Consider the following 27,073-nt stretch of genomic DNA (forward strand, 5'->3'; position numbering starts at 1 on the left):
CACATCACAAACTATTATGCTTCTTAAATAGATGGTAGCCAGAGTTAGCCTAAAGGCCTTAGTGTGTGGATCCCTGGCTTAAACTAACATGTTTTGAATTTGATTGTTTTTTATTTTTGCCCTCCCTACCCCAGAGCTGGCCCCATGAATTTGTTTCTTTAATAAATTAAACCTATTATCTTCTATACCTAACTGACAACTAGTGCAACACCAGCCAAACAGTGGCACCCAGAAAATGCCTGTGAAATGAACAAGCAGTGATACACACTGTCTATGCCCAGACATAAACAGTGGAACTTGTTGGTACACAAAGGAGAGACATTTCATCCTGACAGGACACACTGGAAGAAGTCTGCTGAAAAAGACACACTCTAGGTGCATCCTGAAGAACAGGGTATTAGCCACAGCAGAAAAAAAGTGGCAAGCATTGATAGGGAACTGACGAAAGTCCAGGCAGTAAGAGCAGTGTGTACAAATGCCCTGAAGGAAAAGACAGGATGCCTGAAGGTAATCCTTATGACTAGAACTCGGGATGTGTACGGGTGTAGCCTTGCCCATGGGGAGGAAGTAACAAGACCTCTAAGGAATCTGGACTATGCTCAAAGCAGTGAAGATCCAGTAAAGGATTTTAAGCTGAGAACTGACATGTCTACATTTGCCTTTTTTCAAAAATTACTCTGACAACAGTGTGGACAGATTGGAGGAAGACATGACTCGGGCCAGGGAGGTCAGCCCAAACACCATCTTTGCCATAGAGATGGTCCTCATCTTTCGGTTTGAATGAACGATTTTTGCTTCTGTGTTCCCTAATCCTTTGTCTGTGTAATATTTTCTATAACACTATCACAGAAAACCACGTTTTCTACCTGTTTTCATGTCTGTCTCTTCTAAACTACATGCTTCTTGAAAACAGAAACTATGATGTATTTATCTTTGCATGTTCCCAGTGCATCTAGCATAGGAATTTGCTCATAAATAACTGTTACTAAACATGTACATTTGATTCTAGGTGATCTCGGAACATATCAGACCCAGAGCCAAAATTAAAGCAGCTAAATTTAAGGAACATTTTATGACTATAAAGGTAAAAAAGACCATGCCACAAAATGCCACACAAGTGGGTGGGGCTGTCATATCAGCGCTCGTCCTACTGAGGCTTGAGAGGAACTTCTGGCAGCAGCCCCAGTGTGCAAGAACCTTACCGGCATGGGGATCTTTGAGAGTTCTTTTCCAATGCAGTTCTTCATGATGCTCCATAAATTGAGGCTATAGTTTGGCTTGTATGGTATTCTGGTTCTCTTTTCCTTTTTGGTCTCCTCCAGCTGATGCTTGTACTGAGAGCAAAAACAAAGCCATTCGACCACCCACAAAGAACAGAAAACCTGGTATTTATAACTTTCCCTTCCCCCGTGCTAAAAAAAGAAAAAAAAAAATCAGTTTCTCTTAGCACTTCACCAAAAAAAAAAAAAAAAAATCCTTGGGAATCATAACCCACGTCCCTCACCTCTGATAACTCCCATGTAAGAGTTACCTGTTCATCAAGGCTCATGTCACTGCTGGCTCCACTGATATTGCTGCCAGTACGTCTGCATGGATGGAAAACACAGGAGAATTAGAACAAAGACCAGAACTAGAGTTTGGTTCTGGACATTTCTTTACAAAGCAGAATGCCAAGTACACTCTATAAACTTATTGATGGGTGATCAAATGACAATGTTTAGAATATGAGTGAATTTAAATATTCTGGAGAATTTGTTTATATAAAAAAGCTGACACTTGTTCACTTACTTAAGAAAAAGGGCCCATTCTACAAACAGATCTTGAGATAAAAAAGAAAAAAAAAAGGAGAAAAGAGCCCAGATTGAGTACTGACAATGATAATACTCTAACTGAAATGTTTCTAAACTTTTGATGGCCAGATATGTTTATTTTCTTCAAAAATCAAGGATAACTTACTTGTGGCCCAAATTTTCAGGCATGGTGATGATCTCAGGTGCATCAAAAAATTCATTCTCATCATCTTCATCACTCATGTCTCCCTTGCCAGAGCAGCACTGATCTACAAGAAGAAAAGCTCCATTTGTTGGCTTTGGTTATCTTTACCAAATGTCTGATATAGCAAGTTCTTTTAAATACTAAACATAGCCGGGCGCAGTGGCTCATGCCTGTAATCCCAGCACTTTGGGAGGCCGAGGCGGGTGGATCACGAGGTCAAGATATCGAGACCATCCTGGTCAACATGGTGAAACCCCGTCTCTACTCAAAATACAAAAAATTAGCTGGGCATGGTGGCGCATGCCTGTAATCCCAGCTACTCAGGAGGCTGAGGCAGGAGAATGGCCTGAATCCAGGAGGTGGAGGTTGCAGTGAGCCGAGATTGCACCATTGCACTCCAGCCTGGGTAACAAGAGCCAAACTCCGTCTCAAAAAAAAAAAAAAAAGAAAAAGAAAAAAAAAAACTAAACATAAACACAGCAAAATCTGGCAAAAAAGCAGTGGAAATCCAGAATAAATCAATGGTTCCAATTCCATTTCACAGTCATTGACTGTGGAGAGTTCTATCAACTGCAGAAAACCATTTGGCTCACCTCAGACCAGGCTACCTGAGAACTAAGCATCTTACCTTTACCAGAACCCACGCTGCCTGGAGTGTTTGCCGGCAGCACCGTGGCTCCTCGGAAGGCCCTCTCCAGGTGATTATGCTGCTTCGCCAGCTGCTCAAGGGTCTCTTCCAGTCGGATACGCTGGTCTCTTTCGTACTGTAGTGACTTTTGCCATTTTTTACTATGGGTCTGGGCTAACATGAGGAAATCTCTGCAGGCCTGTATGGAGAAAGCGTTGACTGTGTCACCTCAACTAGTGAGAGTTTCCCCTCAGGCTTCTGCAAGCCCATTGAGTAACTTTATTCTGGGAACTTTCAACCAGCAAATTACAATGAAAACTTTTCCCTTTTAGACCAAGGTATCAGGGACAGCTAGCTCCATGCTGAAATCAAGGTCAAACCCAGAAAAAAAGTAAACATGGTTGTCATGGTTCTTTTAAACCTTCCTGGTCATGAGAACCAAACAAATGCCAAGTGAGCAGTAAAGCTAGACGAAGTATTTGTGGCAATATCAAAAAGAGCAGGTATGTGAACTGCACCAAAGGAAGAGCACTGCTGACTGAAAGAAGGAGGAGAACACACACAGGATAACTGCTTTCAACAAATTCTTGTCTAAACTCAAGTAACTGAAAGCTGAGGAGTTCAGACACTGAGAACAGAGTATCTACACTGAAGTAGACCAAGTATGGGGAAACTTATTTTGTTTTTATTTTGGTCACTAAGAGAAACAACCTTAAAATTAGAAGGCTTCAGTGTGCAGGAAGAAAGGTTAAAAAGAAAACAATTAGAAGCCTACTTGAAAAATCACAGAAGGGATTTAGAGAAAAATTACAAACATGATTATATCAAGTCCCTCCACTGGCTCCCTACTAACATTAAAATCAAATACTAACTACTGGTTATGAACATATAGGGCCCTTCACAATACACCCATCACCTGCTTTGTATTCTCCTCATCAGGCAGGTGTACTTAGCACTGTACCCATCCACCCACCCCCGCTGGCAGCTGGGACTACAGGTATGTACCACCATGCCTGGCCAATTTTTGTATTTTTTGTAGAGATGGTGTTTTGCCACGTTACCCAGACTGGCAACAAACTCATGGACTCAAATGATCCACCAGCCTTGGCCTCCCAAAGTGTTGGGATTATAGGCATGAGCCACTGTGCCCAGCCCTGGACACAGAGTTCTTTCAGGCCTGCCTACCTCAGCATATGCTATTGACTCTACCTAGAATGCCCATCCCTATCCCGTTTCTAAGAAAGGGGAAATCTTTCTTTAAGATCTATGGCAAATGTTACTTTGTGACACCTCCCCATCAGTCTCATAAGCACCAGTCTCTTTTCTACATTTCCATTGCACTTTGCACAAACTTCTATTTTACACATGCACAGCAGTATCGTGACTGATTTTCTATCTCTCCAGATGGATCATATGCATTTTAAAAACACATTTTACAGCTTATTCATATATAGATCTCCAGCTCCAAATTTAGTTGTTCTGTACATAATAGGAACCTGATAAAGTTTGCTTAATAAATAAATAAAGGAAGGAAGCAAGCAATGTAAGCTTAAAAGTCTATTCCCTGTTATAAAGAAGCTAAAAAGTAAACAGGATATCTACTCCCATGGTTTCAACCATTGCCTATAGGCTAATGGCTACTCAATCAGTAATTCTAGCCCAGCACTCAATGAGATTCAGAATAGAATAGCCAACTCCCTATTTGATGGCTCAAAATAACTTCAAAATTAATGACTCCTAAAGTGAACTCATCACTTTCTGTTTTTGTTTGTTTGTTTTTAGACATGGTCTTGCTCTGTCACCAAGGCTGGAATGCAGTGGCACAATCGTGGCTCACTGTAGCCTCAACCTCCCAAGTTCAAGTGATCTTCCTGCCATGTAGCTGGGACTATAGGCATGAGCCATGATGCCCAGCTAAATTTTGTAGTTCTGCAGAAATGGGATTTTGCCGCGTTGCTCAGGCTAGTCTTTCAACTCCCAGGCTCAAGTGATCCACACCAGGGATGACAGGTATAAGGTACCACACCCAGCCTCATAACTTTCCTGTGCTTTTCCCTTTATGTTCCCCAACCCATTTCAGGGCCCTCCCAGTTGTCCAAGCCAGAAAATTAAGGGGCATCCTTCTCTTACTTTTGCTTCCTTCCTCACATCCAGTTATCAAGTCCTATTTATTGTTAACAATACAAAAAAAAATCTGTACGTCTTTCCATCCTTCATACTCGGAAACAGTTGAGTACACTCTGGAGTTGGACTGGTGGGGCTCAAATCACTGATCCATCCCACTATCTAGCTGTACAAATATAGACAGGTTATTTAATCTCTCTGTGCCTCATCTGCCTTTTCCATAAGCAAATATAACAACAGAATAACTAACTCAAAGAGTTGTTTTACATATATGCATGTAGAACCATATTAGGCTCACAAGAAACGTTACATAAGGTGTTAGTTATTGTAATTATAAGCTGGGCATGGTAGTTCACATATGTAAATCCTAACACTTTGGAAGACCAAGACAGGAGTGCCTAAGGTCAAGAGTTTGAGACCAGCTTGACCAACATACAAGACCCCATCTCTGTATAAAAATAAAAAATAAAAAAATAGCCTGAGTAAAGTGGCTCATGCCTTTAATCCCAGCACTTTGGGAGGCCGAGGCAGGCAGATCACCTGACGTCAGGTGTTCAAGACCAGCCTGGACAACACAGTGAAACCCTGACTCTACTAAAAATACAAAAATTAGCCAGGCATAGTGGTGCACGCCTACAGTCCCAGCTACTTGGAGGATGAGGCAGGAGAATCGCTTGAACCCAGGAGGCGGAGGGTACAGTGAGCTGAGATTGCTCACTGTACTCTAGCCTGGGCGACAGAGTGAGACTCTGTCTCAAACATTTAAAAAAAAAGTTGAGTGTGGTGGCACATGCCTGTAATCCCAGCTACTCAGGAGGCTGAGCAGGAGAACTGCTTGAACCTGGGAGACAGATGCTGCAGTGAGCTGAGACCGCGCCACTGCATGCCAGCCTGGGCAACAGAGTGAGACTCAATCTTAAAAAAAAAAAAAAAAAGGTGGGGGTGGGGCTGGGTGTGGTGGCTCAAATCTGTAATTGCAGCACTCTGGGAGGCTGAGGCAGGTGGATCATGAGGTCAGGAGTTCAAGACCAGCCTGGCCAAGATGGTGAAACGCCATCTCTACTAAAAATACAAAAATTAGCTAGGTGTGGTGGCATGTGCCTGTAATCCCAGCTACTTGGGAGGATGTGGCAGGAGAACTGCTTGCACCTGGGAAGTAGAGGCTGCAGTGAACTGAGATCCCCCATTGCACTCCAGCCTGGGTGATAAAGCGAGACTCCATCTCAGAAAAAAAAAAAAGACAAAAATTACGGCTGCATCAAAATTGGTCTTATCTTCTAATCTACTACTACCAAGTTTATTTAGTATGATCTGAACCCACTCCTCTATCCCACAATTAACTCCTCCCAAGCCTCATGCTAGCTACATCCAGGTTCGACTAATAGTCAATTACCAGCAGCTCCCAGACTTTAGGGAGAAGGATGGATCTGAATATGCCACACCACTACCTGGATCAAAGTTTCTCCCTCATTCCCTTTTATTATTATTTTTTAAAAATATATATATTTATTTATTTTTGAGACAAGAGTCTAGCTTTGTTGCCCAGGCTATGGAGTACAGTGGTATGATCTTGGTTCACTGCAACCTCCACCTCCTGGGTTCAAGTGATTCCTGTGCCTCAGTCACCATGTCTGGCTGATTTTTGTATTTCTTTTAGTAGAGAAGGGGTTTCACCATGTTGGCCAGGCTGGTCTCTGCTTGACTTGGCCTCACAAAGTGCTGGGATTACAGGTGTGAGCCACTGGGCCTGGCCTCATTCCCTTTTAGTAATACTGTCTATAATTAAAATTTGCCAGAGACAATCATATGTCAGGCACTTTGCTAAGCACTTTACATCAATTATCTGACAAAAGCCTTTCGACAAGCCTTTGAAGTATCTACTAGTATCATTACCACTTACAGATAAGGAATTGAGGTCACAGAGGATGCAGGTTGCCCCAAGTTATACAGATAGGTCATGGAGGCTGTTGGACAGGATGCAGATTGCCCCAAGTTATATAGACAGGTCATGGAGGCAGCTGGACTCCAGGCCCCAAGCTCTAGCTTGCTTTTCTTCATAGGAAGACTCTCACTGCTCCTTCAGAATTTAGTTGAGGAAATTAGAGAAATCTTCCTACTCTGAGCCGAATACTTCCAATGTGCTACACCACAGTGGCCTGTGCTCATTTCTATCAAGTCACTTAATGTAGTCAATAATGATCCCTTTAATTCTCCACCCCTCATTAAATAGCGATCTCCCTAAGGACAGGGGTCATATGTGCCCTCAGGGATATCCACTAGCACAGTTCCTAGAACATAGCTCGTGTTCAACAGATGGCAGATGAATATACTAAAAGTGTCAAACTTACTTCCCTGGTTACATTCTCTTTGATAGTTAGAAAAGCTGTATCCTAAGCAGTCAAGAAACTGAAGCGGTTACAAAAAAAGAACAATATCATGTCCTTTGCAGCAACATGAATGTAGCTGGAGGCCAATATCCTAAGTGAATTAATGCAGACACAGAAAAAAAAAAAAAGTGTTTTCACTTATAAGTGGGAGCTAAATATTGGGTACACACCAACACAAAGAGAGAAATAATAAACACTGAGGATTCCAAGAGTGGGGAGGAAGAGCACCACCAAGAGTGGGGAGGAGGATTCCAAGAGTGGGGAGGAAGAGCACCACCAAGAGTGGGGAGGAGGATTCCAAGAGTGGGGAGGAAGAGCACCACCAAGAGTGGGGAGGAGGATTCCAAGAATGGGGAGGAAGAGCACCACCAAGAGTGGGGAGGAAGATTCCAAGAGTGGGGAGGAAGAGCACCACCAAGAGTGGGGAGGAGGATTCCAAGAGTAGGGAGGAAGAGCACCACCAAGAGTGGGGAGGAGGATTCCAAGAGTGGGCAGGAAGAGCACCAAAGGCTGAAAAACTATTTTGGGTACTACATTCACTACTTGGGCAATGGGATCATTAGAAGCCAAACCTCAGCATCACGCAATATACCCATGCAGCAAACCTGCACATGTGCCCCTTGAATCAAAAATTAAATTCACTTTTAAAAAAGAAATTGAGAGAAATATACTCTTCCTTTGATATAACTTTGCCCATTCAGAGCTGTGATGCTCTAGCGTGTTAATTTTTAACATGCGTATTATACTGAAGGCCTTGCTAGTATCATCTAATGGGTAAAAACGAAACAACACAGGGATAAAGAGAGTATTTTAAGCAATAACTGGCTAGGAAAAGGGCACAGGCAGTGCAGCAAGAGAGTAAAGAATGAAAACAGGACTCACCTCTGACTTCCAAGAGATCATTCCCTTTAACACAAACTCTTGACACTTAGAACTTAGGGAAGAATTTCCCCAAGGAACAAAGATGAGTATATTTTCAAGAGAAACATTGAAACTAAAGTTTTAGTTTTATAAAGCGGTGTTTTACTTAGCAAAATTTTTATATCAGAGTAGAAAAAAAATTATGAAGTGGGGTGTTCACCTGATTTGGATAAAAGGTGGCGTTCACTCTCAGGAGACCATTGTGCCGATTTGTTTTAAAACGTATATGTATTTATAGGCCGGGCATGGTGGCTCACACCTGTAATCCCAGCACCTTGGGAGGCCAAGGCAGGCAGATCATGAGGTCAGGAGATTGAGATCATCCTGGCTAACGCAGTGAAACCCTGTCTCTACTAAAAATACAAAAAATTAGCTGGGCGTAGTGTCAAGCACCTATAGTCCCAGCTACTAGGGAGGCTGAGGCAAGAGAATTTCTTGAACTCGGGAGACAGAAATTGCAGTGAGCCAAGATCGCACCACAGTACTCCAGCCTGGGTGACAGAGCAAGACTCCATCTCAGGGAAAAAAAAAAAGTATACTTATTTACTATTTAATTGACTGTATGACTTTTGAGGTTTTCCTGATCACAAGGGGACTGGAAAACCAGGCACACAGTCACTAGGAACACACGACCAGACATCAGACAAGCAAGCATTAATACTGATTGGCCAACTGGTCTGTCCCAGGAGATACTCTTCCTGCAGTCCCTAAGTGGAGACTATCATTTGTCTTTTTACTTTGTGGGAATCAGAGCACTGAACAAAGTGTTAAACACATTAGAAAAATGATGATGTTAAAATAAAGGTTATCAAAACTTTCTAGTAAGAAAGGGGTTAAATGAGAAAAACAATATTTTCCCATGGTCATGGGAAAACATCTTTGACATTTAGAGGTGATGTGAACTAAACTAGTTCAAAGCAGAAGACATGTCTTACTACAGCACCCTAAACAAAACAAAATCTGGCACTAGAGAGGTAATTTCTTCCCATTTAATTAGGAAAAAAAAAATCCACCCTGCATAAACCTTTTCTCACAGAGTATTCTTCACAGTTATGAAATGCCTTTGAGTGTTTTTATGCAGAAGGTAACTAAACCTGCCAGGCAAGAATCATTTACCAGTAGAGGAAAAGCAGCACTATATAAACCATGTATTCATTTCATACCTATCAATACATCAGTAATGCCATGGGTGCTCTGTTTACTCAGTCTTGCACCCAAGCAGCTAAAATATTCTGCAAACCAACAACAGCCACCCAAGTTAGGAGTCATAAGGAGGCTGAAGTGTTGCCACTCTTTTTAAAGAAAGGTTCCCAAAGTTGAATATTTTGTCTTATCAGCAAAATCATCCTTGAATTCAAGGACTAAAGATGGAAATAACTAGTATTATAAGGTTCTTACTAGTACCTGATCTAGCCTCCACTTACCACCCTTTATGCATTAGTAAAGAGATGACTCCAACTTAAAGCTCAAATAACATGACAGTAGAAGGGACTCTGGGACATCTTTTAGTTCCAACAGATGAAGTGAGACAAAAATAAATAAATAAAATCACGAGAGAAATTAAGGGACTTGGCTCATAGTGATCAGCTGTCCTGGTAGTTGCAGAGTAGTCGGTGCAGGAACCTTGGACTCCTGATTTCAGCTGAAGCAAAGACCTCCTGATCACTTGAGCAGAGCATGAAAGTCATTCAATCTGTACAGCCTGTTCTATTTCATGCAGTAAACAATGTAACTTAAAGCCCTTGAGCAGTGAAGCAGGCCCTAATGTTCTGTGCTTTATCAGTGACAACTTTTAGGCATTTGGGAGAATTATATTTCAGAGAGGGAATGAATCAAAAAGCAACACAGACACCATCTGCACTCACATTGATCATGGCATTGGATGTTATCCTAAAGAGAGTGGCTCGTTCGTTGACTTGTTTGATCTTTTCATTGCTCTCAGCAGGCAACTTCAGGGACTCCAGCTCACTGAGCGAACGCTGCAGAGCTGTGCCGTGCTTAGCTATCAAGTCATTGCACGTGCTCAAGTCCTCTACTTTGCTGGAGAGGGTCCGAAGGGTATTCTGCAGCTCAGTCTTGTCAGTTTGTGAGACGGACTCTTCATCTCCTGACTCATCTGTAGGAATGAAAAGAAAGGTTATATGATTCCAGCACCAGGAGTGAGATTTGGAACCCTACCTACACTGTCCAGAAACAAACCAACACTTCTCATGCTGTGTCCATTCTGACTGACTGAAAACTTGCCATTACCAGATGGTTTCTCTACAGTGTGGTCCACAGATCAACTGTACAACAAACACCACAGGTGCTTCTTAAAGGGCCAGAGTCTTTAGGCCCACCCATAGATATTTTGATTAAGCTGGTGTGAGGCAAAGCCCAGGAACTTGCCTTTCTGATAAGCTGCCCAGGTGACTGATACACATTAAAGTTTGAAAACTACTGACTACAGGACAGGATGGAAAAGCTGAAAGGCTCTTGGAATTGAGAATGAATTACTGAGCTCTTTAACCCTGGCCTGAGGATTCCTCTCTAGTCCAAGCCAACTATTATTGCAAATCCACTATCATCTGATAGGTGACTGATGGGATCTGTACTAAATGAGTTGAGAATCACAGTCTTTGTAGACAAAGTCCACATCACAAAAAAGGCCATTAATTTGTCTTCTGAAGGAGAGCTCAGAAACTTCATGACTAAAGCCACCATGAAAACGATGCAAAAACTTACTTTAAACAGCTCTCCAATCATAAGTCAAGTAGAGAAGCTTTGCTGTACCTCTCACTGTCATTTCTGTACTCAATACTCTGTAACTGCAAAGTGCTTTCCTAGCAGTGTCACTTCCTTCAGAGGAGCTAACATCAGCACTAAAATCAAAGCAAGAAAGAAAAAAAAGGGGGGAGAAAAGACCTGTGCTTTCCGCTAGACAGACAGACAAGGCCAAAGTCGAAATGTAACTTACTATCAAAAAAATTTACAAAGCAGTAAATTCTTCTTTCACTGCTTAATGGACATTAAATACAGTACAGGAAATGGCAGGGGATAAGATAACAAAGTCAGCAGGTGACCATCTCAGTCAGTTCTAGGTAAACAAGCTCAGTATGGTTAAACTATCAACATATCAGGGGAAAATCCTACCATTTTCCTTGAAGAATAATAAAACATAATTCGATTGCTTTTTTAAGTTAACTAATACAGCAAAATGAAGATTTTTCATAGAAAATATCACATACACAGTTTTTGGCAGTCTACTAAAACTGTTTCAACTTAACTAACAAAGAATTAAGTAAGAAGATATCAGGAGAAAAAAATATGAATAGATCCAAATTGTGAGGTGAAATACTCCTAAGACTGACCCAGCAATAAAATAAATATTTCTCAAAATTTTAAGATAGTCAATTGGCATTAAAGGCAAAAGAACAATTGTTACACCTCTAGTACAGACTTTTTCAACCTTGGCCAAATAATTCTTTGTTTTGGCAACTGTTTGGTATATTACAGGCGGTTCAGCAGCATCCCAGGCCTCTACTCTCTAGATGCCATAGCACCTCCCTCCCTGCAGCTGTGACAACCAAAAATGTCTCCAGACATTGCCAAATGTCCGCTGGGGAGGCAGAATCAACTCCAGTTGAGAACCATCACTCCAGCAGAAATATGCATGATGACGAGACACTTGAGACATCTAGGAAATAAGTGATAATCAAATGACACAGCATAATGATGACCAAAAAAAAAAAAACGTGTGCATAAAAGGGGTAAACAGAAAGGTCGCCAGCCATGGCATTCTTTGTTCCTGACCTGATTCTGCCAGCATCTTCACAGCTTTGGCCTTGGCCAGTTCCAGAGCTGTCACCCAGCGCTGCCGCTCAACTTCTGAGCTAGCTTTCAGATGGTAGGTCTGAGCGCCCCCATTGGAAATGATGAAGTTGCAGGAGTCCTCCACGGTGATGTTGGCTGTGGCGAGGTTGATGGTACCACGGCAGGTATGTCTCATTTCTGCCTTTGATCTACAATAACAAGACAAAAACAAGTTAAACAGAACGTTGATGGATGGTTTATCCTTTATCACATTCCGTTTCTTTTCATAACTCTGAGGTCCCTGAAAATGATAGTCTTAAGAATCAGCAAGTTCTAGTCCCTCAAACGGCTCCCTAAAATTCAAGAAACAATCAGTAGGGATTTCCTTTTAGAGCCTGTAAGTGTTGTTTCTGAGTCAGATTTTTTTTTGTTTGTTTTTTTTGCTTTGTCGTCCCTCTTACCATTTGCTTTTTAGAAATAGGCTTTATAGGCCAGGCGCAGTGGTTCATGCCTGTAATCCCAGCACTTTGGGAGGCCAAGGTGGGCAGATCACCTGAGGTCAGGAGTTCCACATCAGCCTGGCTAAAATGGTGAAACCCCATTTCTACTAAAAATACAAAAAATTAGCCAGGCATAGTGGCATGTGCCTATAAGCCCAGCTACTCGGGAGGCTGAGGCAGGAGAATCGCTGGATCCCGGGAGGCAGAGAGCCAAGATTATGCCATTGTACTCCAGCTTGGGCAACAAGAGTGAAACTCTGTCTCAAATAAAAAAAAAAAAAAGAAAAGAAATAGGCTTTACTGAGGTATAACTACATGCAATGTTAATTCAGCAATTTTAAGGGTACAACTAACTGAATAAGTTTTGACAAATGTACCCAACTGTGTAACCACTACCACAGTCCAGATGTAAACATTTCTATCATTCAGTAAGTTGCCTCTTGCCCTTTTGCAGTCAGGAATTATCTTTTACTTAGCAAGTTATAATTATAAATTGCCCTATAACCTTGTGCAACAGGCTCATTTCCTAAGAATAGCTCCATTTTATATATGCCAAACCACGTCACTCCCGACTGTAACTCAGCCCAAATGAGAACTGTTACACCATGCCTAGAATTATATTACAGAAGTGTAAAAAGCACATTTAAATGTTTTGAGTATGAAATATCGGCTATGGTTCAAAGGATATGAAATATGAATAACAAGCTTTCTGGGGAAGTAAAAAGGAATCACAAGTGATTTAATCTTGCAGGAATATGTTCATTCCTAACGTCCACCAAACTCTACTGGTGGGAACTCCTAAGCTGTCTATTAATAGCTAGGAAAGATTCAGCAGAGCTGTTCTCAGAGGACTGGGTGTAAAAATTTTCCCGATCTCTAGTGACTGACAGTTCTATTAATAGACTAACTTTTGAACTTTACAGCATTACTTGGTGACAACAAGCTATAAGATACTTCACATAAAATACCAAGCTTCATATAAAACATCAAGATTCTAGCACAATTGAGTGCCTAGCACAAACTGTGTCATTTCCCTACCACCCACTGGTTATGCCCAGGAACCTGCACGTTGAGACTGCGGTTTTCCCTGTCCAAATTGGAACATAGAAATCAAAGTCCTTTGCCAACTGTCACCGTTCAAAGCAGAGCTATTTCCCTTTCAGTGGAGTCAAGCAGCCAACACACCTGGCACATCCAGAATTCCTGCATGCCAGAAATGGCACACACCCCATAAGATTTGGTATGTTTGAAAACGTCTGTTTACTGCACTTAGGAAGACAGGTTTGCTGTTATTCAATTTCTCACATGAACTGGTCTTCCTTCCTCAAATGAACACATGAGTAGCATGAGAAGGCCAGAGGGGTCTCAATGGACTGGGCCGTTTTCTTTCTCCTGCACCTGCCACAATGTAACATGAGTCCCCGTTTTTTCTATTTGTACCTCTCCACCCCCAAGCTTCAGTTACACTATGAATAATGCAGGCTGAATTACAGATGCACAGCTGAGAGGCCTGCTCACCCATGTTTTCTACTCCAGTGATACTACTTGGACCTTCTTCCACGTTCCTCCTTACTGGAGCTTTTCACAAACCACTTCTCAGGAATCTCTTCTGCCTGGGTCATCGTTGTAAACTAAGGAAGTTTCTCAAATTACAAAAGGTCTTATAGCAGTTTAAAAAATATCAAGGAACTCTGGGAGTAAGACAGGCTTGATCTCCGAGCTCTTCGGTTTGGGCAGATACACTTGTGATTATAAATGATTAGTGTAGAAGCTGGAAAGACATGAATCTCGGGGTACAAGACAGGTTCTTCAGGCACTACAATATTAGGTGGTATTTTCTGGCCAGAAAGTTCTTCCCTTAAAAGGCTAGCTGAAATAGTAATTCAATCTCTAGAATCTAGCCAGGAAAACTAATACTATGGCCTGTCACAATGTTTCTGGGAGAGCTATGATTCTATGTAAGGTTTTAAGTAATGGGACATCTAAGTAACTGGGTAGGTAAGGAAGCACAGGATAGGTAAAAAAGAAGTGGTTTGCCAAGGCCTATCAGGACAGCTCATCAGAGGATGGGTCTAGGAAGTATACAATCCCACTTAAAAGGAAAACAGTATTTTGGAAACAGCATACATAGGAAACTGCAGGTTTTGGAGGTATGAAAAGCAGGAGGAATGATGACAACTTGTCTAAATAGTTGTTTACACAGGAAGATGAGAAGCAGAAGAACCCTGCAGGAAAAAATAAACTGCCAGTATACTCAATAGGAAGTATTTCAGTGCAATTTTGAGGGTAGTGCACAGATTGATTGCTCTGGATCCTTGGTTTGTGGGTGGGACTAACCTAAGTTGGTTAGGGCAGGCCTATCGCATATTTCCCAATATGTAGTTGGTATGTTTTGGAAGGAGTTTTATCTGTAGTCACACAGGTACCACTAGCTCTTGTAAGGGAGAAGTTAAAAGTGATAAATTCTTGAAGACAACATATAAGTTATTAGTGTCTAAGATCACTACTGGTCAACACTAGTACTGATCAAAGAATCAACTGGCCTGGAAAGTGGATCTGGTAAGAACTTGGATGAGAAATGACCACATATGAAGGCCATGAAATGATACACAATTTTTGAAAATGCAAAATCAGTATTGGCTTGAGACCCAAGTCAGGATATAAATCAATTAAACATTAAAATGATGGTGAATAATAACAGGAAAACATAAACTTGAATGAGAGAAAAATCTGGGGAAATTAAAATTTTAGATTTGTAATTTAAGTTTAAACTGATAGTCGTGGATAAGCAGTTTAAAAGGGTTATAATTAAAATCAATTCTGAATACAGTAATGCAAATGAAATACACAATTATTCACAACTGTTGATTAAGCAGTGAGGCATTTTCCACTGTAAGAGGACAGGTGAGAATGTGTTCCTGCCAACAACCTCCAACTTCCACCTTCAATTTCCCCTCAACATTCTCTAGGAGCCAACACAGTGGAGTTGATGGAAAAAAGACTTGTTCAGCCTAACTCTCCGGGTGGCAGAATGATTCCTGACAAAGGAAAAGAAATATAGAGTGAGCTACTCCTCAGCATCAGTGTTTTGGGTCTCAAAGAGAATGCTCTTCAGAAAAAAAAATTTCAATTGGAATATCATTAGGCAAAATATCCCTTAAGGAAGACTTATACTTTTTGTATAAAATACACACAGTGAGCATGATCCACAAAATTACTTGCTATTGATAAGCAATTATCTCTGTAACTGACTGATTCATTTAACACTAACCTGAGTTTTAGGTTAGATTGGTGTGAACAGAAGTAATTTCAAATCCCAACTCCTCCAAAACCTTGAGAAAGTTGCCCATGCTAAGTCTGTTTTCCTCATCAATAAGATGGGAATATTTCCCAACTCTTAGAGTTGTTGTTGGGAATCAACAAAATACTGTAATGAAATACTGTATATAAAACACCTAGACACATTGTCCAGTCCTCAGGAAATGTTTACCCCCTGTCCCCAAATCACCTATTTTTAACTCCTCTAACCTTTTTAGCCCAAAAGCATGCTATGTGATGGCCAGGTTACGAGTCACCATAAATATATATTAAACAGTCCAAAATAAACCTTGTTGATCAGAAGTAATCATGCCAAAGACATGGATCCTTCTTTTAATAAAAGTTAATCCTAACTATCCGAGAATCACAGAAATATTGGACAAAGCACTTAATCATTTCCACGGGAGGAGGTGGGACAAGTAAAAATAAAAGCAGCACTGGGGTGCACATCTCCATTCTGGGCTGTCCCGAGGCAAGGGCGTAGGCAAAGTCTTGGAAGAGACAAGGCAGAAAGGGGACAGAATACCGAAGCCACCGTGTGTGATGTCCTTGTGTCTGAATGTGAAGGGAGCAAGGACGGGCACATCAAGAGCTACGAATAACCTTGAGTCTTGGAGACTGGGCACTGACAGCTAAAACTTGGGACTTCCACTGTAAGTTTCTAGGGAGGAGTGTCTCGGGTTTGCTCTGCTTCTTTGTGTTCCCTTAGTACCTACACCAGTGCCTTGCTTGCAGAATTAATAATTACCCCCCTGTGCTGGTGGAAATACAATGGAAGAACAGACGCTCTCCAAACAAATGCTGATTGGAAAGGCCGAGAGCTAGGGAAAGATATGTCACAAAGGGTAGGTAACCCGAGAGGAGGGGAGGGGAGGTGTGCGTCCAGGGGCTTTTCACTTTCGTGACAGTGGACTCCGGCCCCGGGGTCAATCCGCACAGATGACGAAAAGGGGCCTGGGGCGACCCTGGCTGCGGTGCCTGCTGGTGGGAATGACGGCGCCAGGACTGTCGGCAGCGATGGTGGAGGCAAGGTGAGCGACGGCGCCCCGGAAGCAGTTACCTGTAGTAGCTCAGGAGCCCGTTGCTCAGCACGAACCACCGCCGTTGGTAACCTTTGATATAATTGGTCCATTTGAAGAGCCAGCCCTCTCGAGCCGAGCCCGAACCCCCAGCGCCCGAGCCGCCCGAGCCCCCAGTCGGCGGCGCAGGGGCCGGGCCAGCCGCCGCCACTCCCCCGGCCCCGGGGCCCGGGCCTCCCGTCGCCGCCGCGGCCACCGTCCCTGACGCGGCCCCGGAGCCTGGCCCCGCGTCTCCGCGGCCGCCGCCTGCTCCCACCACTGGGGGACCGGCACCGCCGCCGCCAAGTGCTGCAATGGCTGCCGGGCCTGGCCCCACCACTCCTCTCAGCTCCGTCGCCGCCATGAGCCGCCGCCGCCTGGAGATACAGGACCGGAACCGCCTACGAGACCCGCCGTCGCCGCCCGGAGAGCCCCACACGGCTAGCGCATCAGCCACCGCTGCGCAGCGTCCCCGCCCCGCCAGGCCAGCCGCGGGGAGGAGGGCTCGGCCGCCGGGAAGGAGGACGTCGATTGGTGCCGCTGAATGTCACTTGCGGAAGACCCCGAGGACATTGGCATTTCTCTCGGGCCTGTCATTCTACAGCGCCCAGTGAGAGCCTGGGGTGGGACGCGTCCGCCAGACCCACCGTTGATTGGTTGGGATAAAAGCCAATCAGACATATGAAGAAGCTCATTGGTGCTTTTCTGAAGTTTCCAGCGCTCAGGGAGGACGGGAGAATGCGGGGTACCCGACCAATCTCATCACCGATTGGCGGATGTTTCCGCCACTCATTTCAGTTTATGCTCCTGTCACTGCCACGTCACCCCCTCCCATCGCTCTTCTCATCATCCTTTTCCGCCCTTAAGGATTGGTAGTTGGTATCAGCTGCTCCACCTTTTCTACCATTTACTGAACGAGTTGAGGAAAAAGGGAAGGAATTTCGTCTGCGCATCCTCATTTTCTTTTTTTATTGGTTGGCACCTATGCCACTCACGTGGTGGAGAGGCGGGGCAATAGTTGGAAATGATTGGCTCTGAGAATTGGCTGTGAAAGCGGCATTGCTGACCAATGAGAGAGAAGTAATGAGAGGGGCAGGCCGGGGAAACCAATGAAATCAGAGAAGACCGGCTGGGGGCGTGTCGCTGCTTCCAGCGTTTAGGAAGTTGGTGGGAGGTGAAAGTGACTCGGCCTCTTAAAAGCTTTTTTTTTTTTTTTTTAATTTTTGACGTGGGTGTGATGTCGTGCTCCCTTTTCTGAATTAAGACCTTCTTTGTTTCTTGTTAGGAAGAACCTAGCGGACAGAATAACTCTCGGTAATCAGCCCCCGCCTGAGGCTCCGTTGGAGGACCCCCCCACTTCTAACTCGAAGCTGGAGACCCAGATTCCAGAGGTGTCCAGAGGTAGCTTCTCCAGCCCCTTCCTGGATCCGTGGTCCCCTCGTTCCCTTCCCTGGTTTGCTCTTTGTCGCTCCAAACCCCTTGTGTTTTGATTCTGGAATGTCATATGCCTCTACTAATTCTGTCCCCTTCAGAAGTAGATTCGCTATGACCTGACTTATGTGTCTCTTCCAGGCCAAAAGGCCCTTGGTTCTAGCATCATAGATGCCCTGTATATGCTTAACTTTGGACAGAAAATGATTTTTTTGTATCTTTAAACTGATATAGTTGTACATATTTTCAGGGATACATCTGATATTTTGATATATGTATTCAATGTGTGATGATCAAATCAGTGTAATTGAGATATCCATCATCTCAAACATTATCTTTGTGTTGGGAACATTTTCTGCTATGAGTTCTCTTGTAGCAGAAAGTCGTTATTTTTGATCAACTGACTATTCACACATTTGTGAAGATTACAAATCCAGTAACTAATGTAACATTTAAATGTAAGCTATTGTTGCAAATGTAGCCCAAAGCGCTGTACTTCGGGGAATCCAGCATCTGTTACATTTTGCTAGTTTGAACAGGCTAAAGAAATAGCTGTTAGATACTGTAAAAGAAATTGAATATCTCTTGGCAGTGTGCTTCCCAGTGTCAATAAATTTACGTATCTTTTTTGTTGTTTTTTTTCCATACTGAAGTGCTTTTATTAGCTTTCTTCAGGCTCTGGGTTGGCTTTCTGGACGTGTTTCCCAAGTTGGCTCAAACACACTATTCTTTGTCGTGATACATTTGTGATAGCTGATGTAATTATAGGTGAAAAAGAAAAAAAATTATGGGAATCCTTGGTCTTTTTTGTTGCTTTGAAGCGTCCCACAAAGTTAGTTACAGGAGGTAATAAAGTCAAAGAATCTTTTGGTTGAATTTTAGGTTCTTAATTTTCTTCCGTACTCTTTCCCTTTTTTAAAGACAGGAATTTTGGATGGTCCTCCATTCTTCTCCAGACTCTTTTGTCCCTGAGGACAAATGATAGAAGAGCTGTTGGACTGTTTCAAATGTGGTAAATGCTTCTGAGATACCAGCTCTAGAATGAATCGGGCTTGCTATTAAATTCCCTGTCAAGACAATAGTTGAAGTCTGAACTGAATACAGACTGTCAGCTAAAATAGTAACACCTCTTGCAGACAAAGTCATGTGGTCCACATCTCTAATGACTTTAGCCAATACGACAATCTGAAAGCTGCCATTGCCTTCTCAGTTTCAATTGTTGATTCAAGAAAAGGTTCAAAAATAGATATGGTCATTATTCCACTTTCCAATATTTTGCATTGTTGAAAGTGATTATTGAAGGCAAAAAGGGTTAATGCGTACCCTGCTCTTAAGCAAATATCCTTAATGTTAGGAGAAGGGTGATTTCTTAGCAGTTGGATAAGTATTGGAAAGGCATTTTCATCTACAATACGTTGTTGACTGACAGGATTGCTTGTATGGGCTACACCAATACAAATGGATCCCATTGCTCTGATGACGCTGAGAAGTGTGCCTTCGGCAATCTTACTAATTCTTAGTAAATGAACCAATGGTGTAATCCCATTTCCTTCACATATTTGATTTTGATGCATACTGCTGTCCTTTCCTAGAGCTATGGTAGCTTCAGCTCCTACATACTGCATTTTAGTAGAGGGTGACCAAAGCATATTTATTATAAAGCTGTATCCAATCTGTTCTGCTATATATTTTTGTTGTTCTAGTGTTTGTCCTGCCAAGGCCCAAAGTGCAATGGCTCCTTGTTCCTTAACATCCATTTGATGTGCCTTTAGGAGTTTTAAAAGATATTTATTTAGTGTGCGGTGTTCGCGCCAAGGGCTTGAGACAGCAGCATGACTCGCCCCAGTTTGGCTGCTGGACCTATCTGCACTCCTCCATCTCGAGGGCTGTCGAGCTGAGACAAAGGCCGTGGGCTGAGTCACTGAAGCAACAACAGAATGCAAAGCAAAGGTCTGTGGTTTATGAGGGCATTGTGTTGTCTACTTTCATGTCCCCATCAGTCTCTGTGTAAGCAATAAACTTGCTGCAATTGAGACGCCTAAGAGGGACAAGAGACCCCTGCCCATATTTTCCCTGGAGCTAAGCCTTTGATCTAAACTCCTGTTGGAAAACAGGTTTGACAAGCCACCTTAAAGGCACCACTGTTTGTTTGCACTGTGTGTCTTTGAAAAACACACTGCTTTGTAAACTACTATCACAGGTCCCCTTAAACTACTTTGTGAGTGGTTATCACAAGCCCCTGATAACTGTTTTTTATGGCGTTTCTATTTCCTTTCTGTCTACCCCTTTTTTGCTGAGATAAAGTAAATGTAAACAAGAAAAAAGGTATAAAAGCTGTAACCCACAAAAATAAATTTGCTGCGTTTTACGCAGACCTCCAGACTCCGCTTTCCTGTATTCTTTCACTTCCGTGCACTCTGTCTCTCAGGTTGAACAAGACATCTACGTTGGTGGTCTGGGGGACTCCCGCAGGTCGGTAGCCCCCCGGCAGACGTGCCGGACCCCGACAATTTAGTTAATGATTTTTCCAGAAATGCTTTCTGTATAAAAGGGTTGTGACTTGCCAATGATTCAACAGCCATTGCACCTTTCATTTGGACACTAATATGTTTCCTTTTAAAAAGAGCCACCAGAGGAGGAATTGCTCCCTCCAGAGCTATAGCATCCTGAATTTCCTTATTGTCACGCCCAACCTCAGCAATTGCAGTGGAAGATACAGCCTTCAACACATCTGAATCAGAACTCAGAAATCTGATAAGATATGGGAGGCCTTTATGTTCTCTCACAGCTCTTTGATTGTTTTCATTTCCTATGCATAATACCCGTATACAGTTCATTACATTTATTAGCACACTTATTATGTTTAAGTTCAAGAGATTTATCAGACTTGGGATTCCATTATATTTGGCAATAACATCCTTGTTTTCACATTGAGTAATATCATATAGAATGACAGCACAGCGAGAGTTTAGTTCAGGTTCATCACAAACCAGTAGGTTGATTAGAGATGGAATGCCTCCTGCTTCCACCAAAGCATGCACTACACTCTTGTGGGTTGAGATATTACTTAATAACCTGAGAGTTTTGCACTGCAGTTTTATTTTGGAACTTTTTAATAGACTGATTAAGGCAGGAATGGTGCCTGCAGCCAAAATACATCTCCAGTATTGATCATTTGCTAAGCAAATTACTTCCAAGGACATGACAGCCATCATCCTTCGTTTATAGCTTTCACACTGTAACATTTCAAAGTGTTCCACACTGAGAGTTCAGGAATATTTAACTTTATTATATATTTGAGAACCTCTGTATGAAAAGTTAACACTGATAAATGGATTATATTATTCCCTTTAATATCTGTTTTTCTCCAGTTAGCACGGACAGAAAACAGGTACTGAATAGTATCCAGTGCTCCTGAAGTGGCAGCAAGTAACAGCGGAGCGCACTGATTCCTTGGCTGAACGTAACCAAGCGCCTCTGGTTGACCGTAAAATTAGCATTGCACAGTTGACATATAATAGAAACTCTGTTGTGCAGGGCAGCATGATGAAAAATAGTATAACCTGCTTCATCTGCAACATTGATTGTCAGGCTTGAGGGTTTATGGCTTAATGTATGGAAAACTGCAGACAACCCTCTTTCAACAGCAGACTTCATACCAATTGGAATACTCTTGCATTTCATAGCTTTTTTGAAACCAAATTTTTTCTTAAATTGTTCACTTAATTGAGCATCTGTCAGTGGAAGTCTTTTCAGTCTCAGATTGTTCACTATTCCATTTATGGCTCCCCACAACTGTGTCTTATATATTTGCTGATAGAAAGTTGCAAGTTCAAAATAGATCACATAGTACCTTTTTCCATAAAATTCCATGACTGGAATTGAGTAATATTCTTTGTATCCTGAATCTTCTATAAATGTATTAGCAGCACAATCTCGTATCTTTTCTAAATTTTTCTGAAAATCTTCCAAAGCATTTTCAATTGAAGCGGTGCTGATATCAAATTCAATTTCTCCGTGAACATGAAAATATTGATTATCTTTGTAGTGAAAATTCTGGCATTTAAAATCTCTTCCATAAATAAATGGAGGCAATTCTCGCTCTGTCTTGACCTTGTCATCTGAAAAAGGCTGAAGCAGACTATTTAAATATGGAACTTTCATTTTCTTCTTTAATCTCAGTAGAAATGGAATCAGAAAACATATTAACTTTAGGTATCCTATCCCTCTTCTGATATCTTCTTTCTTCTCAAAGCGTTTTTGAATAATCTTTTTTTGAAGACATAATCTTTGCTGTAGTCTCTGGTAGGTACAAATATCAAGATCATCTTGATTATATCTTATAGCATTAGTAAGCCAATAGTCTGTTTCAAATATAAAGACATTTTCATACTGTTGAACTTGTGTGGTACTGAATGTTAACTTTAGCATAATATTTTCAGCATATTTCATAAATAGAGCTGTTTCTTCAGGGCTACTGGGATCATATGTTGGATCCTCATTAAGGTCTTCATCATAGATTCCATTAAAGTCTGGATCCTTTGTAATATCAGTCAAACCTGGCAGCGGCTCTCTCCGCCTGAGGTGCGCTCCCCGCCGCCGCCGATACCTCGGGTGAATGGGGACAGGTGAGGCTGCGGAAACCCTGCTCGCTCTGGCTCCACCGCCGCGGCCCTTCCGTCCGCTGTTTATTCTAAAGTATCTTTTTTTAGAAAATCGTTTCAGGCCGGGCGCGGTGGCTCAAGCCTGTAATCCCAGCACTTTGGGAGGCCGAGGCGGGTGGATCACGAGGTCAAGAGATCGAGACCATCCTGGTCAACATGGTGAAACCCCGTCTCTACTAAAAATACAAAAAATTAGCTGGGCATGGTGGTGCGTGCCTGTAATCCCAGCTACTCCGGAGGTTGAGGCAGGAGAATTGCCTGATCCCAGGAGGCGGAGGTTGCGGTGAGCCGAGATTGCGCCATTGCACTCCAGCCTGGGTAACAAGAGCGAAACTCCGTCTCAAAAAAAAAAAAAAAAAAAAGAAAAAGAAAATCGTTTCAAAAGAAGAGAAGTATTTACTGAATTCTGGAGAGAGAATATTCTTTAGAAATCTGCCATTTTTAGGGTCAGGCACGGTGGCTCACGCCTGTAATCCCAGCACTTTGGGAGACTGAAGTGGGTGGATCACGAGGTCCACAATTGAGACCATCCTGGCTAACATGGTGAAACCCCGTCTCTACTAAAAATACAAAAATTAGCGTGTGTGGTGGTGCCCACCAGTAGTCCCAGCTACTCGGGAGGCCGAGGCAGGAGAATCACTTGAACCGGGAAGGCAGATGTTGCAGTGAGCCAAGGTAGTGCCACTGCACTTTAGCCTGGCAACACAGTGAGACTCTGTATCAAAAAATAATAATAATGAAATTTAAAAATCTGCAATTTTTACTATAAGGGATCATTTCATTTCTATACTATCAGGCATCATTTCCATAGCTTATTACTAGTGAATTTCTCTGAATGTATAGAGCAAAATAAAATCTGTTAGATGTAGGCTATTTGGGATTAATTTTTTTAAAACTAAACTAGAGTTAATCCATTTAGGCTTGAGTCCTGCTTTTGCTACTTACTGGCTCTGTGACTTTTAAAAAATTGTTTAGGCAATCACAGTCTCAGTTTTCACTTCTGTTAAACAGGAATAAAACCTGGCAGGAATGCAGTTGTGATTAAGTGTGTTTGAATGTGTTTGATAAACTTCAAATAGCTACAAACATGTGAGTTGTGTTGCCAAACACATCTCACAGGTTACTTGCCATCACAAAGGAGAAATGTACCTTTACAACAGGGAGATCTGGCAGTCCCCACCTTAACTCAGTTATCCAATTTAATGTCAGTAACCCTTGGACAACCAACATTTTTATGAGATTCCCAGTGTGCTGCAGCATGAAGTATACAGCATCACTTAATGGTGTTTTCTTGCCAAAAGTAACTGAAAATGAATCTAATCAAGGCTTTGGATCTAAGCTCCAGTTTACAAGGGCTGGAGGAACCAGTGAAACAATATCCCCAAGTAGATAATCGGATAAATCAAGAACTGGAAGCATTCTACAAGACACCTACTTTATAGAAGATAAGACGTAAAGATCAAGGAAAATCAGTGTTGTAAAAAATGGTCAGAGGTGATTGTTCTAAATTTGAAAAAACTTAAAAAAGGCACAATCAAATGCTTGACTGGATTCTGGTTCTAGAAAAGCAGCCTTTTAGACTTTTTTGAGACAGTTGGAGAAATTTAAAAATGGACGGGTATTAGATGTTAGTTATTACATTTGTTCATTGTAATAATGGTATGCTGTACAGGGGGAAACATCTTTACAACTTGGAGAAACATAGGAATGAAGAGTTATGAGAGTCTGTAACTCTCTTTAAAATGGTTCAGCAAAAAAGAAAGATAAGAGACCAATCTGAGCAACATAGGTAAACCTCTGTCTCTACCAAAAACAAAAAAACAAAATTAGCTGGGCATGGTGGCATGCATCTGTAGTCCCAGCTACTTAGGAGGCTGAGGTGGGAGGATTGATTGAGCCCAGGAGGTTGAGGCTGCAGTGAGCTGTGATCATGCCACTGTACTCCAGCCTGGGTGACGGAGGCCCAATCTCACACACGCGCGCACACACACACACACACACACACACAGCGCCGAGGAAAGATATATACTTTGAAATGCAAACACACACATCCATCTGTCTGTCTGTCTACCCCCCTACCTATCAGGCAAACATGCCATGCCAAAATGTTAATTGTTAAATCTATGTGGTAAGTATATAGGTGTTTACTGTACTATTATTTTTAATTTTATTGTATGTTTTTTAAAAAGGTTTTGAGAGACTAGTTTGAGCTACTGTTGTTACCCAACACTGCCTCCAGAATACAGACCAGAATTTTTGGCCTGGCAAATGAGGCCCATGACAATCTGATGTCACCTCTCCTTTCCAGCCATCTTTTTTTTTTTTGAGATGGAGTCTTGTTCTGTCACCTAGGCTGGAGTACAGTGGCACAATCTCAGCTCACTGCAACCTCTGCCTCCCAAGTTCCAGGTTCAAGTGATTCTCCTGCCTCAGCCTCTGGAGTAGCTGGGATTACAGGTGTGCAGCACCACACCTGGCTAATTTTTTAATCTTTAGTAGAGTCAGGGTTTCACCATGTTGGCCAGGCTGGTCTCTGGTGGCTCACGCCTGGCGTCTCTTTTGCATTGGTGTACTCTGCGCTCCAGTTAAATGGATCCACACATCTTTTTCCACATTCTCAAACTGATGCCTTTGTGTATGCTTTCCCTCCATCAAATGTCCAGTGAACTCTCTCCACAGAATTTCCTCCGATTTTCTTGGCTAAATGCCCCTTCCTCAGGACTTGCAGGGTTTCCTGTAATGTTAATTGTCTTGCCTTATAATTATCTATGTTTCAGTCATATCTCCCCTACTAGAGGGTCAATTTCTCTAATTGTATCTGTATGTATTTCATCCATGGTTCTCCCATGACAGCACAAAACCTAGCATATTCATCGATTTAACAAACATTTATCAACTATCTATTATATATCTTCAGGCCTGAGCCAAGTCTTGGGGACAAAGTAGTGAATATACAAATAGGCTCTGGCTCTTTGTGAAATGTAAAGAATCTTAGGGATACACACAGTATTTGTAGTGAAAAAATATACACAGTAATTATTCACATATGTACAGTGATCTAGAGGACAGGAAGGCTATGAAAGAATAACAGGTGTAATCTGTTTCAAAGAGAGAGAAACTGTTTAAGCTGCCATCTAGGGACTGGGGAGGAGTAAGCAAAGGACATAAATCAGTCATTCTTTTTCTTTTCCCTTTCTTTTCTTTTTTCCTCAGTCATTTTTGTGTGAAGGCCTGAGGAAGAAAAGAGAGGCAGTACCTGAGGTGGGTCCATAAGCCATGGAGAGTGAAAATCCCAAAGGGCCATAAGACCTCATAAGGAGTTCAACTTTTACTCTCAGTGCAAAGGAAGCAATTAGAGTAAGTGACCCCAATTCATTCTTTCCCCCTTCTTTCCTTCCTTCCTTCCTTTTCTCATTTCTCTTTCTTTCTTTCTCTCTCTCTTTCTTTCTTGTCTCTCCCTTCCTTCCTTTCTTTCTCTCTCCCTGTACATCTTTTTTTTTTAGACAGGGCTTTGCTCTGTCATCTAGGCTAGAGTACAATGATGTAATTATAGTTCACTGCAAACTCCTAGGCTTAAGCAATCCACTTGCCTCAGCCTCCCAAATAGTTAGGGCTACAGGCATGTACCATGATGCCTAGGTAACTTTTACTTTTTGTAGAGACAGGGTCTTGCTATGTTACCCAGGCTGCTCTCAAACTCCTGGCCACAACTAATCTTCCCACCTCAGCCTCCCAAACTGTTGGGAGTGGAGCCACCATGCCTGGCCTCAGTTCTTGTTTAAAATTATCACTGGCTGATGTGTGGAATCACAGGCGTGGAGAGGGACAGCAATGAGAAAATTTCTACCATCTTTTTTTTTTTAAGATGGGAGTCTCACATTGTCGCCTGGGCTAGAGTGCAGTGGCGCCATCTCAGCTCACTGCAATCTCCACCTCCCAGGTTCAAGTGATTCTCCTGCCTCAGCCTCCTGAGTAGCTGGGATTACAGATGCCCACCACCACACCTGGCTAATTTTTTTTGTATTTTTAGTCGAGACGGGGTTTCACTCTGTTGGTCAAGCTGGTCTTGAACTCCTGACCTTGTGATCCGCCCGCCTCAGCCTCCCAAAGTGTTGGGATTAGAGGCATGAGCCTCCACACCCGGCCTTCTACCCTCTTTTAAAAGAAAAATATTGATGACTTGGTTGAATGTGGTGGAAACAGTTTCCAATTTTGGAGGATTTTAGATTTCAGGTTTTCAGATTAGAGATGCTCA

The 27,073-nt window shown here is 42.4% G+C and overlaps 2 protein-coding genes and 1 pseudogene across 7 annotated transcripts in view; 1 reads left to right on the forward strand and 2 right to left on the reverse strand.

The window, feature by feature from the left end:
• OSBP (oxysterol binding protein) overlaps positions 1-17,205 on the reverse strand; it is a 41,705-nt gene extending 24,500 nt beyond the window's left edge. Inside the window, exons 1-7 of the mRNA XM_035262789.3 lie at positions 16,726-17,205; positions 11,848-12,056; positions 9,921-10,171; positions 2,624-2,822; positions 1,957-2,059; positions 1,532-1,586; positions 1,203-1,334 (exon numbers count right to left, since the gene is read on the reverse strand). Coding sequence (XP_035118680.1) covers positions 1,203-1,334; positions 1,532-1,586; positions 1,957-2,059; positions 2,624-2,822; positions 9,921-10,171; positions 11,848-12,056; positions 16,726-17,087 — 1,311 coding nt within the window. The 5' untranslated portion in view covers positions 17,088-17,205. The remainder of the gene's footprint in view (positions 1-1,202; positions 1,335-1,531; positions 1,587-1,956; positions 2,060-2,623; positions 2,823-9,920; positions 10,172-11,847; positions 12,057-16,725) is intronic.
• LOC144578157 (uncharacterized) lies at positions 16,120-26,054 on the forward strand. Of its 5 annotated transcripts, XM_078341109.1 has the most exons (4): positions 16,120-16,318; positions 16,401-16,696; positions 18,009-18,124; positions 19,076-20,536. In XM_078341109.1, exons 2-4 carry the CDS (start codon positions 16,605-16,607, stop codon positions 19,168-19,170), a joined length of 303 nt encoding a protein of 100 aa, XP_078197235.1. In that variant the 5' UTR covers positions 16,120-16,318; positions 16,401-16,604; the 3' UTR covers positions 19,171-20,536. The 5 variants fall into 5 exon arrangements, 1 of the variants encoding a protein (XP_078197235.1); XR_013523439.1 differs by lacking the exons at positions 16,120-16,318; positions 16,401-16,696; positions 19,076-20,536 and adding an exon at positions 17,083-17,468 and having other exon boundaries at positions 18,009-18,145; XR_013523438.1 differs by lacking the exons at positions 16,120-16,318; positions 16,401-16,696; positions 19,076-20,536 and adding an exon at positions 17,560-17,803 and having other exon boundaries at positions 18,009-18,139.
• LOC100408678 (ankyrin and armadillo repeat-containing protein pseudogene) lies at positions 21,379-22,714 on the reverse strand (annotated as a pseudogene). The gene has a single exon (XR_013523436.1). The product of XR_013523436.1 is annotated as an ankyrin and armadillo repeat-containing protein pseudogene (transcript).
• Positions 26,055-27,073: the final 1,019 nt, after the last annotated feature.

Source organism: Callithrix jacchus, chromosome 10 (genome assembly GCF_049354715.1).
Source record: "Callithrix jacchus isolate 240 chromosome 10, calJac240_pri, whole genome shotgun sequence".
NCBI classification, from domain to species: Eukaryota; Metazoa; Chordata; class Mammalia; order Primates; family Cebidae; genus Callithrix; species Callithrix jacchus.